General features: G+C 37.7%; 1 protein-coding gene across 2 annotated transcripts in view; it reads left to right on the top strand.

The window, feature by feature from the left end:
* The window catches only part of LOC105843018 (uncharacterized), a 75,469-nt gene that overhangs the window by 10,232 nt on the left and 49,608 nt on the right, over positions 1-15,629 (top strand). The window contains exons 2-3 of one of the 2 annotated variants that reach the window (XM_021346289.3): positions 4,984-5,661; positions 13,371-13,476. In XM_021346289.3, the coding sequence (XP_021201964.1) occupies positions 5,049-5,661; positions 13,371-13,476 (719 nt within the window). In that variant the 5' untranslated portion in view covers positions 4,984-5,048. The remainder of the gene's footprint in view (positions 1-4,983; positions 5,662-13,370; positions 13,477-15,629) is intronic. The other variant, XM_012697940.4, reaches the window with a different exon arrangement.

A 15,629-nucleotide genomic window follows, 5' to 3' on the forward strand; every position in this document is an offset into this window, starting at 1 on the left:
GTTTTTACACCTTTCTCACAAAAATGTACCTCTGTTAAGCCCCAATAAGAAACTCCCAACCATACCATGAGCGAGGATGGAAAATGACCTCGTTGGACACGCGGAATACGGTTGCTCGCTTCTTCACTACTGTGTGCGTACACCTTATCATTTTGTTTGTTGTAGCTCTCTTCTACGGTAAAAATTTTTTCATCCGAAAAAAGAATTTCCTGATATTTTTTTCCCGCGTACCACTTCAACAAAGCGCGGAATCTCTTCAGTCTCAGGTCCATTAGACGAGCATTTAAACGATGTCCTGTTTTTCTTCGATATGCCCGAAGCCCTAAGTCTTCATTTAACACCCTTTTCACCGTGGTTCTACTTAACCCCATCTGAAGGGCCAACAGTTTCTGCTTACGTTTGGGATTTCTTTGAATTCGCGCCTTCACAGCTTTTATCACTGCTGGAGTCCTAACAGACCGAGGGCGACCACTTCTTGACCTGTCATCTACACTAGAGTCTTCATTGTATCGTTTGATGGTACGATAAACGAATCTTTTGGTTATATTCAAATTTTTCGGTATGTTAAAAATTTTAATTGGCGCGTAACCGCAACGATGCAACGCAATAACTGCAACAAGGTTTTCTTTAAGCGTCCATATTTAAAAATGAGTAAAATTCTAAAAGTATACATTTTTATTTTCATGAACAATTCGAAATTCGAATTCAATAAACTTTTTTGTGGCCAGCATTCCAAAAGGAAAAGTTTTTACTGTGTGACAATACTTATGACCTGACTAGTTATAGTTTAGTTTAGTTTATTAGTTGATTTGTTTGTTTGCGTGTGAGTTAGTACACTAAATTAAGACGTCACTATTGACGAAATGATTAGCTAACTCTGTTGAATTCCTACTACAAAGGCCTTTATTGAAATGTCTAATATGCAATGCGATAATAGGGAATTACAAACTTACTATATAATTTTAAATTTGATGCATCTGAAAATACCGTGTCTTTTTTTTGAGCTTAGAGTAGAATAGGTGGCGAAACTATAAAATATGCTGTAAAAGCTCCGATCCTTCTTTGCAGCTATGAACTTTCCCCGTAGGCGTTTCTCCCTCTCTCCGTTCGCATCCGCAGAAGTTAAATTCGAAAGTAAGTCTTGATGTAGTAAATTTTTATGTTTTAATGCTCGTGATGGTCTCCAGAGATGATCTCTCTACCTAATCTTCTAATATAAATATGTTTGTATTTGCCAGCCACTCATTCCCACAAACACATCCCTAAGTAGTCAAGTTTCACAGCGGCAAACAAAGGAAAAGCCTGCAACATCAGATTCAGTTCATCCGAGGGAGAGCTTTTCTTTCTTAGGCAGCTTAATGAATTTAATCAGAAAATGGAAAGAGGTTCAGGAATTTAGATTCCGATTTCCAACTCTCTAAAGCGATTATGTCTCTACTCCCTAGAGCTTTAGTCGACAGAAGTTCGGATACCACTAAGAACCTTATAAGGGCACTAAGAACCTTATAAGTGCATTAAGAACCTTATAAGTGCACTAAGAACCTTATAAGTGCATTAAGAACCTTATAAGTGCATTAAGAACCTTATAAGTGCACTAAGAACCTTATAAGAATATAAAATGAGACTCACGTTGTAGCTTCGAGTAGGTGCCAATCTATCTCCTGATATAGTGATTGAGAAAGATTTTTTGACGCATCTTGAGCCCAGGCCACTAGGTACCATAATCATGACTATTTCTGCCACGAAGCAGCCGCGTGCTTCGATTTAAAGGGCAGTCCAGCCGTTAGGTGATATAATTCGAGCTTTGAAATTATCTCGAGCAAAAATAATGTTTGTGAAAATTAATACGCTTTAGAATCTAGAAATCTCCTCTGATCGCTAAAGCAATATGACATGTTTTTCAAACTAGAACCGAAATTAGCTCTTACTTTGCTAGCGTTTTTACACCAATAAAATATGTTGCTTGTAACCCAAATATACATTATGTTGTGTTCTCGTGGGAAATTAATGGAGAATATTAAGGTTATATCCAGTTCCATCAGGGATTGGGGTTTTTATTTTTTAAAACCTGGCGCGAACACACCTTAATTGACTGCGGGACTGATTGTGAACTGGATAATTGAACTCTTGTTGTATCCTTTATTCGTATTGTAAATTTACGCAATCCTGACGCTTGAGGTACATGGATATTTTTTAGATCTGTATCGTCTTAAATTTGTCTTTTTTCACAACTAAACATCGTGCTTATTCTGAAAAAAAAAAACAATTTTATGGACCATCATCATCATCATCATTATCCTGCCCTTCTCCCAGTCACCTGGGGTCGACGCAACATGTTTGCTCCTTCCATACTCTTCTATCATATACCATTTCTTCGCTCACTCCCCTCCTACCCATATCGACTTTCACACAATCCATCCATTTCTTCTTAGGTCTACCTCTTCCTCTAAATCCTTCCACATTCATAGTTAACACTCTCTTAACAACCTCATTTTCTTTTCGTCTCATCACATGACCATACCATCCCAAACGCGCACTCCTCAGCTTCTCTGTCACAGGTGCCACTTTCAGACTTCCTCTAACATATTCATTCCGTATTCTATCCATTCTCGTTACTCCACACATCTATCGCAACATTCGCATCTCTGCTGCATGCAATCGCCTTTCATCCGCCACTTGGACCATACTCTAATAATTAAAACTCAATATACAGTTTTTGATCGTTACGAGAAATTTCTCTAATAAGAATTGTTTTTAATTATTTTTGTGTTTGCTATTGTATTAATGGTTGGTAAGTCGTATTGTGTGGCGTGTCCTAACCTATATACACCACGAAGAAGTCATGCGTTCCCGTTTCAAGGGTAAGGTTGCAATTCCACAATACGATTGGAATGACGACACGCATGCTTTAAAGTCAGTGGTGGCATTCACGGCGCTATGTCTATAGACTTTGGCAATAATTTAACGTCAGATGAGATGCGGGCTTGGCACTTATTGAAGCATTCCAAATAGGTCTTAAGCGCTACCTTCCCGGGACATTTTTTTTTATTGCGGTGGACGAGCTCACAGCCCACCTGGTGTTAAGTGGTTACTGGAGGCCATAGACATCTACGACGTAAATGCGCCACCCACCTTGAGATATAAGTTCTAAGGTCTCAAGTATAGCTACGACGGCTGTCCCACCCTTCAACCCGAAACGCATTACTGCTTCACGGCAGAAATGGGCAGGGTGATGGTACCCACCCGCGCGGTCCTACCACCAGTAAAAAATATTATTATTAGCGCCTATCCTAGTCTCTAGGAACGGTTGCGATACACCTTGTAAGCTTAAACGAGGCATACCAATCGCTTCGAAAGACAAAACGTTCTCCCACGCGCACTGTGTACTGAGTACAATAAAATCCAATAATCCTAAACTCGACGCGTTGACAAATCGTCGAGCGCTCGTGTACTTCTAGATAGTCGGGTGATCGTCGGCAAATGACACGCTCGACGTTAACTCGACGGCTGACTGGTATCCAGTTAAGCGTCGCTCAGAATATTCGTATTGTCTAAAGGCTTCGTCAAACAGAACGCGTATTTAGCGCTGCCTTTTGACGTCGCACTCTTTTCATGTCACACAAATTGACTAGATGAGTCCAACGATCCTTGACGCAACGCATTCACCAAATCATAGTGCCTTTCGATAGCAGTGTGAAAAGTTAAAAGTATTAAGATGTCGAGTGATTCAGATGTGGCATTGTATAAGTATGGGTATTTTCTAACTATTTCTATCAAATTTTCGGGCATTATCCAGTATTTTAATACACATTCACTCGGACTAAAATAAAATTTGTAAAAAATTAGAACGCCTGACGTCAAAGCGTCCTGAAGCCGTAACATAGCGTTGCGTACTTATAGCGCTGGGGCTCTGTTTGACGGTATGTTACCATAGTAGTACAACACATGTCGGCGTCATAGCGCGCCGTTAGTTTAGCGCTCTGACGCGCGTTAATTACGCGTTCTGTTTGACGAAGCCTTAAGTTCGACGCTTATGAACCCCTCGCGAGTCAAGTGGTTAGTCAGCTGTCCTGACTACTACGGCATCTGGTACTACGGGGTCTGTGTCGGAGCCTTGTCGTAATTAAAATATATATCAAAGATATTTGGTTCTCGAAAATATTTGCTCTTGTAGCGGAGTTTATGTAACAACGGAGAAAATCCTCATTAATTCCCCTAATTAATTGTGTAATGTTTTTGGACATTTATGTCGCAGAGACGTTATCTGTGTTCATATACCTACATTTCTTTATTAAGGAATAACATCGTGTAATCAAAATCATAAGCGCAAGGTTATGAACTTTATTTACGTAATTAGGGATAAGCCGGTGCGGGTAGGTACTTAATTGCCAATTTCTTTATTGCTTAGATGGGTGGACAAGTTCACAGCCCACCTGGTGTTAAGTGCTTACTGGAGTCCATAGACATCTACAACGTAAATGAGCTATCCACCTTGAGATAATAACTTCTAAGGTCTCAGTACAGTTACAACGGTAAACGCATTACTGCTTCACGGCGGAAATAGGCAGGGCGGTGGTACCTACACGTGCGGGCTCACAAGAGGTCACTTAGGACGTATTTGAGTATTCATTTGTACCTGTTTCAAGACTGGAAGAGTAGCATTATAATACAATGTAGATTTGGACTTTAATATGGTAGCTTCCGCATTGTTATATGTACGGAGTCCTATAATAACAATCGTCCTCTCATAACCACTTAATACCAAGTAGGTCACGAGTCCAACAAAAGCTTGTAACTTTAACAAAAAACAGCAGCACCTTTCAAATTGCATTACACGAACTAATGAAGGCTAATAGTACTTCCCGATCTAATGAAAAACAATCAAACAACTTCCTTCTTCGAAACTCTAAGATAAAAGTCACTCAGAAAACAAACTGAACTCTCTTAGGGGGAATTAAATTTGGTTTTTTTTCTGATTCGCAGGCCGGCGGACGCCGCACCAGCAGCCCAGGACTTTCACCCATCGAGCATGATCGGTTAACGCCAAAATGACTATTGTCAAATTAAAATTTCTTTATTTGCTACTGAAGCTGCTCCTCGCTAAATTTATCGTTAACGCCCGACCGAACCCTGACAACGTAACAGATATCATCATAAAATTTTCAAATAACCATACCTTTATTCCAATAAATCCTGATTCTGATACTTTAGTGGTCGCCAATGACGAGGAAGCAGAAATTGATGATTTAAAGGAGGCGGACGCAATGGTCAGCTCGGAACAACAGCGGGACAAGGAACTATCACAGAACAGCAACACTCAAAAGCGTGTGTCGAACGAAAAACGAAACATATCAGCGCTGCTAGACGATTTAATCGATTCAGAAACTAATCGAGATGATACTATCACAGATTTACTGTTCAAGCCCGATTCAGAATTCGTCGAAGGCGTGCCGACTTTCGAATTTTTGATCGCCACCAGAATCAACGAGAGCGAAACTGGCGTTAATGAAACCAGTAGAGATGCAGGCATCGGTGACGTGCTCAAGAAGTTGGATTACGTTGAACTTGTCGAAGTGGTGAAAGCCGGTAAAGAGAACAGAAGTGCCTATATGTTGAACATAACCGGACACGAAGTCGATAACGATCTAGCGCCGGACACAAGTGAGTATTCATTGTAGTGCTTTGAGAATCCGCTGGTTAGTTCCAGTTTGATTGGTTTATGTGATTGTAAATCACCTTAATTACCTATTCTCCATAAGACGTGTACGACCATGTACGATAGAAACAGAAGAAGGTTACATTTACCATTTGCTTACTGGTGGTAGGACCTCTTGTGAGTCCGCACGGGTAGGTACCACCGCCCCGCTTATTTCTGCCGTGAAGCAGTAATGCGTTTCGGTTTGAAGGGTGGGGCAGCCGTTGTGACTATACTGAGACCTTAGAACTATATCTCAAGGTGTGTGGCGCATTTACGTTGTAGATGTCTATGGGCTCCAGTAACCACTTAACACCAGGTGGGCTGTGAGCTCGTCCACACATCTAAGCAATAAATAATAAAAAAAAAGATACGAGAGAGAGAGAGGAGTGAGTGTTGAGATGACGGCTGATAGAAGAGAATAGAATAGAAAATTAGCTGGGCCGACCCCACCTAGTGGGATAAGGTGGAGACAAAGAAGAAGAAGACTTACAAGAACTTTTAATATTGATTTATATGATTTTAAATTATTATTATTAAATTCATTTATTTCAGATAAAATTATTAATCCATATTAATTAGTTAGTAACAGTAATTTCTTAAAAATATGCTAGTAAGAACATAGTGACAAAACGAAAGTAAAGAACAACATACAGTTACAATTAGAATCGTTTACCATTTCGAGCAAATTTATGGACCTTTCTACAATGGTTGGGAAAAGGTCAATGTCATCTCGAGAACATCAGTTTCAGTTTATGAATCAGTCAGTCAGAATAAGTAATGATAAACAGATAGATGTGTTTACGTGACTACTTGTAATAGGATATATTGTGCGTTGTATAATGGGCATCATCACTTTATGGATCTGCCGCAAAAAGTTCGAGAGGCAGAACAACTGTTCTTACAGTCAAACTTAAAATCGTGTTTTATAGCTCAAGAGACGCGGTAGGATTTGGGATTTGTAGACACATAACAGTATTCTGGACGGTAACTCCTATATTTATCCACAGAAATAAATAATAATAACGCAACCTTACATTGTTAATAGCAATGCACTGAGCGTACTTTCGTGTAGTTAGATATTCACTTTGTAGTCCATTTTGGCTCCAGCAGGGCCACAAGATGGAATGTGGGCTATAATGCCAGATGCCCTTGAAAAAAGATTAAATAATTTTGTTGAAATAGGAAAATAATATAGGAAAATAAGTTAATACCCAAGTATAATGGGGTGGTAAGTGACTAAACTCAAGCAGGAAATTTGGTAGTAGCAAGCAATATTAGTGTGTACTAATGGATAACAGTAAGCTTTAAAACAGGGGGTGTATCTCAATTGTATAACGCCTAATTGCAACTCTTGATGGCTTCGTTGTATGGGCATATACAATACGTAGAATGAATGTCATCCTACTAATAAATTAATACTCATTCAAATCAAAGGGTTAGATCCGTGTTAAATAACAAAACAATACAAGTGTCTGTTCGAGGTCCGCTTTGTGCCCGTAAACGTGACAAATTAGGGACCTTCGTACAATATTCATGTAGCAATACCGCGCAGTCCGGAGATTGGAGCGATAAAGTATGTTTACGTAATAAATTAGGTCCAATTCACAAAGGTTCTTTTTGTATTGGACACTTGAGCGCACGATCTTCAACAAGTGTGAAATGCGTGTGAAATGTAAAATTTTTGCGGTTTGTTCGCGGCAGAATCCAATATCTAACAATAATCACGCGTTAACTTTGCCTACTTCTTGTCTATTCCGAATCAATGTCTCCGTTTTTTAAGGTCTTTTGTAACTCGAAGACTGTTCTTTAACAATCATTTTGTAATATAACTCCATACTTAACAAAAGTAAATGAAATATTTTACGCGTTTCCATATATTACATGATAAAATTTCATCCTGGAAGATGGTTCATATTCATGACCACAGACGGTACCTTCTCGATGATCTGGAGCCAAGGACAGGGCACGGTAGGCAGCAGGTTGGCTCTGCCCCTGGCATTGCTAACGTCCATGGGCGACTGTAATCACTCACCACCAGGTGAGCCGTATGCTTGTCTGCCTATAAGGATAATAAAAAAAACCTTCGATGCATTGACCGACATATCTATAAGCTTACGAATCATAATAAATATAATATGTACATATTATTATATTTAATACCTTAAAAAGTTAGAGCAGAAAGCGTAATAAGTTAATAAATAACACTCCAACCTTCTACATGACGCGGAGGCTACATATGAAGCTTTTTCATCTACACTTTATACATAATTCATAAATAGGCTACCCTCGTATGCGAGCTTTCAGTGCTCGGTTCAAGGAGAAGCTTTTAATTTTAATTCGAAGGGTAAATTAATATTGTTCGAAACAGGTAGTATATTTTAGCTTTTCATATTTTGTAACTAAATAAGATTATTTTATGTTATTATTTATTTGCACCCATCTGGGTAGTGATTTTCAAACTAAATTCGAATTTTACGGAATAATCCTAGATTTATTTTAAGAACGCTAACAAAAATTCTTCATAATTGTGAATCCAATAGAAAAAAAATGTTATTATTTTTAAACGAGAAATTCTTGTATATTAATATATATGTATATAATCTGAATCTCGGAAACGGATTTCGGGGGCAATAAATCGATCTAGCTACGATTTATTTTCAGAAAATGTTGTTTTATTCGGATTTTCAATAATCAACTCTTCCCGACATCTATTGGCGAATAATAATACTATTTTTTTTAATTGAGGGCAACTGACCCCTTTAGAGACACAACAAGATGGCGTTATCAAAAAAAAAACGAGCGTAGCTCGGTCATCATCTAGTTATATATTTTACTAGCATTTATCATCATCTGTTATTGTTAATGGCAGACAGTGTTTCACTCATCAAACGGTAAGTGGTTACCATTAATCGTAAGTACCAGTAATGTCGAGGGTATAGGGAAGTTACTGCATTGATACACGTAGGATTTCGTCTCAAAGAAAATGACGATATTCATACTGTCTTCAAGTTACTCTTGTCATAATTGGATCAGTGATCAGCTTCGGATATTATTGTATATGTATTATGAATTATATAATGAAAACAGAAGTATCCGATGTGTACATTGAAGAAAAGCAATTAAAATAGAAGCAAGAAATTTATAGAATTATTTACTGTCCGTCTGTGTTATTACAGTTTTCCGGACATTAATTAGGAGCAGAATTTAATAGGCTTTCATCATAATAAGATGTTGAAAAAAGTTGCCATTCAAAGACATTTGGAAATTACATTTATAAATTTTGGTATTAGATGTTATATTACGTGAGCAACTCTTATTACCTTCTTACGTTTTAACATTCGAACCACTGAACAGATTTTAATGAAATTAGGTATAGGCTACTTCCCATCCGACTGTAGAGCGTAGATCTTTTTATTTTTATTTGTTTTATTGGTTAAACGGGTGGACGAGCTGACGGTCTGCCAGGTGTTAAGTGGTTACTGGAGTTTAAAGACATCTACGACCTAAATGCTGCCATCTTGAGACATGAGTTCCAAGGTCTCACGGGTCTAGAGGGTCGCCACGCAGGCGAATGCGTAGAGGAAAGCTAGTTCTAAAAGAAACATGTTTTACTAGTTAATACGTAAATTCTTAAATTACTGTTTTTCCCTTCAATATTGCGCTATAATTATGACGATCAGTCTAGCTGCCTTCATATTAGGTCCGGCTAGTGCTTGGAATTGCAGACTCGAAATTTCCCGAAGAAGGGGACACAGATGACGGCGAAAGGAATTTAGATACCGTAGCATAGAGATACAGTTGGTTAGGACTATGATTTGAATCTTATACTCTTAAACGAGCAATTCTTGTATATTAATATATATATATAATCTGAATTTCGGAAACGGCTCCAACGATTTTCATAAAATTTAGTATACAGGGGATTTCGGGGGCGATAAATCGATCTAGCTACGATTTATTTTCAGAAAATGTTATTTTATTCGTGTTTTCAATAATCAACTCATCCCGACATCTATTGGCGAATAATAATACTATTTTTCTTTATTAAGGGCAACTAACCGCTTTAAAGACACAACAAGATGGCGTTATAAAAAAAAACCTAGTCATCATCTAGTTTTGTATTGGTACTCAATATAGATCAATATAATGATGGCGTTATCAAAAAAAAAAGTCATCGTCTATTACTATAGATATGAGATAGTAAAATTTTGTAATATATTAAAGTGTCAGTTTAAAAATAATTCTAGTTGATTTCTTTCGTACTGTAAACGCTGACAACTATAGAAAACAAAATTCAGTGTGAATGAAAAACAAAACAGTTCACGTATTCTACGACCGTATTAGGCGGTTTAGCGTTAAAATTGAAACGATTTGTTTTGGCACTAGTCGACATTCTTGATGCTAGATTGTCTTCACGGCTCATGGGCATCACAAATGGGAATGGAGCTTAACTTCAGATATGAAACCGTAGACATAATAGTCCTGTATAACGGCAGTCGGGTTCTTCAAAATGGGACGTATGATTGATTAACGACAGAAATGGACAGGAAGCTTGCCGGTGTGCTGGGTCACAATAGTAGATCGTAGTCCAATAGTATAATATAATACTTAGATACTGCGAAGTCGTACGATGCATTCGTGTTGAGCGATGCACCGGTGTTGGAATCACAGACGGATACCAATTTTTCTAATGAAATATGTACTCGACAAATGTTCACGATTGACTTCCACGATGAATGAATAAGATCGTGTAATAAAAAGCAAACCCGCCAAATTATAATTTGCGTAATTACTGGTGGTAGGACTTCACTTGAGTCCGCATGGGTAGGTACCACCACCGCCCTGCCTATTTCTGCCGCGAAGCAGTAATGCGTTTCGGCTTGAAGGGTGGGCCAGCCGTTGTAACTATACTGAGACCTTACAACTTATATCTCAAGGTGGGTAGCGCATTTACGTTGTGGATGTCTATGGGTTCCAGTAACCACTTAACACCAGGTGGGCTGCGAGCTCGTCCACATATCTAGGCAAAAAAAAAAACACTGCCGTTTATTTTCCGGTCAATTTCTTAGTCGTTGGTATGAAATCCACGAGAAGAACTGGAGATGTGCTTTTCTGGGGTGATACTACACAGCCGCGGATCCGAAATACACAAGAAATTTTTACTTGGACAAAATAAATTTTACATAAAATAAATCGGTATAGTTAAATTAAATAACAAAATATAATTGACCGCATTACGTAGCTTCGGGCAGTCGTTTAGTAACAGAATTGCCCCAGTTTCAATATAAGTTAGCGCACGGCTCTTTACAATTGACCTAGATTTGTTGTACAACAATCCTGTAACTTTTTGCTCATGTTAGTATAAAAACTCTCGATTTTAGTTTTCATTTTAATTTAACTTTTTTCGTGACCATTTTTTACATATTTTTGAAGTGACAACTTCTTTAGAATCGTTGTGATTTCAAACCGTATGCAACGGAAAAAACGACAGGTAAGAGACACAAATACAAAAATGTGTAGGATGAAGCCAGCAAAGAATGAGACAGAAATATACATACTATTTAATACAGCGCCATCTGTGAGATTTTTTAATACTAACGTGTGTATGAAAGCTCTTGTAGTGAATTTTAATTTAGGATTATACGTGAAATTAAAATATCAATTCACAGAGGGCGCTACCTTACAATTATTTACTAATGACAAAATTTTACATATACTTAAGACGTTTAGGATAATTGTATTTTAATTTTGGAAGGTTTCACTTCTACCACGTGTGAATTGCACACATTTTGTTTTTTTTTGGCTTTTCTTTCATAGCTTAGGCCGAGGTTGTACCAATATATTTTGGTATTGATTGTACGAAAACTCTCGATTTTAGTTTTTTCATTTTAATTTAACTTTTTTCGTGAATATTTTTTTATATATACTTTTTTGGTTTTCTTTTATAGCTTAGGTCGAGATTGTACTAATATATTATTGTATTGATTGATAAAGTTTATATAAATGAACAGATTAACAAACAATTATATGTAGCAGAGTGTAAGTAATATGTTCTTAGATTTATCTTATATGTCGGGGGCGGCGGCGCGCCAGGGAGCCATCCCTAAGCGGTAGTTTCCGTCATCACTCGTATTTGGTTGAACGACAGATCGACTGACTGACTGCCTGCCAGAGACTCACTGACTGAGACGGACGGACCGTCCGATACGGACTGAATGACTGTCTGATACGGAATGCTACGACTCTGTCCACGTACCGCCATTTTATACTGTGGCGTTACGGAGTCTACCCTACATTTTGTGATATTTATCAAAACAACATTTCATCATTTAAAATAATAGTCAAAACAACATCTTAATATTATTAAAAGTCGTTAACCACAACATATATATATAACAATGAATTGTTGTTCGCTAATCTCATAAAACTCGAGAACGGCTGGATCGGTTTGGCTAATTTTGGTCTTCAATTATTTGTGGAAGTCCAGAAAAGGTTTAAAAGGTAGATAAATATGAAAATGTTCGGAATTAAATAAAAATAATAATTTTCTTTTTCCCTTGATGTGTCCCCCGTCGGACGGATTTCTATTGTTTGTTTTAAGTTTATTTTATACAGGAGTTTAGGTCTTTTATTTATCGATTGAGGCACTACGAAGTCTGCCGGGTCAGCTAGCTTACAAATAAATTTAATGTGACTTTTTTATCTAATATATAAAATTCTCGTGTCACGATGTGCGTGATTGAACTCCTCCGAAACGGCTCAACCGATTTTGCATATCGGTCAGAGTAGAGAATCAATCAATTTGATCTCTCGCCCTTCAGATGGATTCGAGACTAGTTTAGATTTACAAATCAGCGCGGCAGATGGCGTTGCAGTCGATATCTAGGTTATTTATCTTTCCTATCAATAATTTATAGGGCAAAACAACGTTTGCCGGGCCAGCTAGTGATTGTATAAATTATTAAAAGTCAAATTCGCACAAAATTCTGAATCTATTAAGCAGTTTAATATATTACTTCGGTCGATGCCTGGACTTATTATGTAAATATATTAGTGGTGAGCCGCTTTTGAATATTCCGACCTTCTTAAAAGCGCTCGACCTGGATTGCTGCCAAAATACTTGTGGATCTGCCTCTTGTACTAGGAATCGCAGATTTTATAGTTGTCAAAGTTAACTAACTTTTTTGGAGTTGATTTTTCGTGTCTTTATTTTTTTTATTGCTTAGATGGGTGGACGAGCTCACAGCCCACCTGTTGTTAAGTGGTTACTGGAGCCCATAGACATCTACAACGTAAATGCGCCACCCACCTTGAGATATAGGTCTAAGTATAGTTACAACGGCTGCCCCACCCTTCAAACCGAAACATATTACTGCTTCACGGCAGAAAATAGGCAGGGTAGTGGTACCTACCCTTGCGTACTCACAAGAGGTCCTACCACCAATAATTACGCAAATTATAATTTTGCGTGTTTGATTTTTATTACACGATGTTATTCCTTCACCGTGGAAGTCAATCATGAACAGGTTAAGCCCGTGAGCCCGTGCGAAGTTGAAATAGACCCTTAGGTTCCCAGCGATTAGTTAGGAAAAAAACTGGGTCTAACTCTCAAATGGTCTGATGATGATGAATATTTCTTTGAACACACATGTTGGCACGTGACCTGTCGCAGTCTTGTCTGTGTTCTCAGGTTTCACGGACGTCCAGACATTGTTCCTGGCCTGCTTCGGGACCCTGCTGCCGCTGCTGGCGGTGCTCTTTGCTACGTTGGTCATCAGGTGAGAATTACTTATGTAACCTTATTATTATTATTATTAATTTTATTCACGTGTGATGAACAGGTTGCTTTGTGGTTTATCTGGATGTTTATTATCTACATATGTGTACCGGTGGTAGGACCTCTTGTGAGTCCGCACGGGCAGGTACCACCACCCTGCCTATTTTTGCCGTGAAGCAGTAATACGTTTCGGTTTGAAGGGTGGGACAGCCGTTGTAACTAACTATACTTGGGACCTTAGAACTTATATCTCAAGGTGGGTGGCGCATTTACGTTGTAGATGTCCATGGGCTCCAGTAACCACTTAACACCAGGTGAGCTGTGAGCTCGTCCACCCATCTAAGCAATAAAAAGAAACACCTTCTTCTTCTTTGTCTCCATCTTATTAATCCTCTCTTTCTCTCATATCGTCTTTACATACTCTAACCATGTCTCCAGCGGTCGACCTCTTCCACCTCTACCTTGCACTACCATATATTTAAACGTATATAAGTAATACATACTTATCTACATACTTAGCTAATCTCTGGTACCCCTAACACAGAAAATCCTAATTTGGGGCCGGATGACCGTGCGTGATTTTTTTCCAGTTATTATTACCAAGGGTATGTACCACCGTCATCTTAATTTCTGCATCAATCACGCACTATGATAAGACAGCTGCTGGACAATACAATCGCTTAACATCAAGGGGCCCATGAGCTGAATTGCTTACCAACTCCAAAATAATCTATACTCATATATAAATCTACAGTGGTTTTTACGGATGTTCCGTTATAACTACTGAACCATGCATCCGATTAACTTGAAACTTGGTATTCATGTAGAAAATACATGTACTTAATGGATAGGCTCATATTTATATGAGTGTTAGACTCCCTACACCAGTTGCGGGAGCGTCAATGATGAGAATCTTTGTGGGTGTGAGAAATAATAATGTTAATTTTAAATGCCTAGCGAAGCGGATAGGTACAGCTAGTATTTTACAAGTTTGAGAACGAAAAAAAGTGCTTAAATAGCAAATCAGGCGCGAGAAAATTTTCCAGTTAATCGGACTTCTTCAAGTGCGTGAATATGGTGTTAAAGGATTCCGATGCATACAAGCGTACATACATACATACATACCAAGCTGATGAAAGCATGTTAAAAATGCTATTTGAAACTAAAAGTGAATACAAAGTACGTGTCCCCTAGACATTTCCTTAAATGAAAACCATGGTTGCAGTAGAATAATTGGCTTTCAAAATAACGAAAAATAATTTCCAAAATAGGCAGAACACATTCTGGATCCATCTCGTGTTCTTTTCATTATTAAGTAATATTATTCCATTTATTCTCATTGTATTATTACAAATGCGGCCGGCACTTAGCCGTTTCCTTTAGTAAAAACACTATAATTTATTCCTAACTACACTTTGATGTTTAAGTGCGGTACCTTAAAATATTATATGTCTGTGTGTGTGTTGAGAATGACAGAAAAGTTACGTAATCGTTTTCAACCAGACTTTTTGTGTTTCGACACTCATGACTGAAGTCTTAAACCGATATATTTGTTTTTTCTTATTAATGAAAGGGCTGGAAATAAAATCATATATTAAAAAAGATATATTATTAATTTAATTATTAAAAAAATATATTAAGCTTAGCCTATCATGGAAATTTATTTATAATTTTCGACCGAAAATACGATACCCTGGCACAGAGGCTTGTGACATCGTCTAATACGAAAGTTCCTATTTCTGCGTGTCTTTCAAGGTTACAGTGGTTAGTTTTTCAAGAAGCCAAACATCAATGAAGTCACTATAATTAGTTGTTACTAAATGATACATATTACTGTGGGATCTTCTATTCGCTTTGAGCTAATGAAACAGTTGATGACTTCACACAAACTTGATTTTTTATTCAGTCTTTCTTATTACAAGTAAATAACATAATAATAAAAAATAAAGTACCGGTAAAATGGGGCGATTAGGGATTGAGAGGCGAATCGGGAAAAAACCGGGAAAATCTTTCGATGCTCAATTTAAGTTTTATATTCGTTGCAAAATCTTCCATTTTTTGTAGTTTAATAGTAGAATGTTGAAAGTTCACAAAACAACTCTGAACATGCATGATAATAGCTGCTAACTTATAAAAAATCGCGTTTCAAATTAA

This window comes from Bombyx mori, chromosome 8, assembly GCF_030269925.1.
Source record: "Bombyx mori chromosome 8, ASM3026992v2".
Lineage (NCBI taxonomy): Eukaryota > Metazoa > Arthropoda > Insecta > Lepidoptera > Bombycidae > Bombyx > Bombyx mori.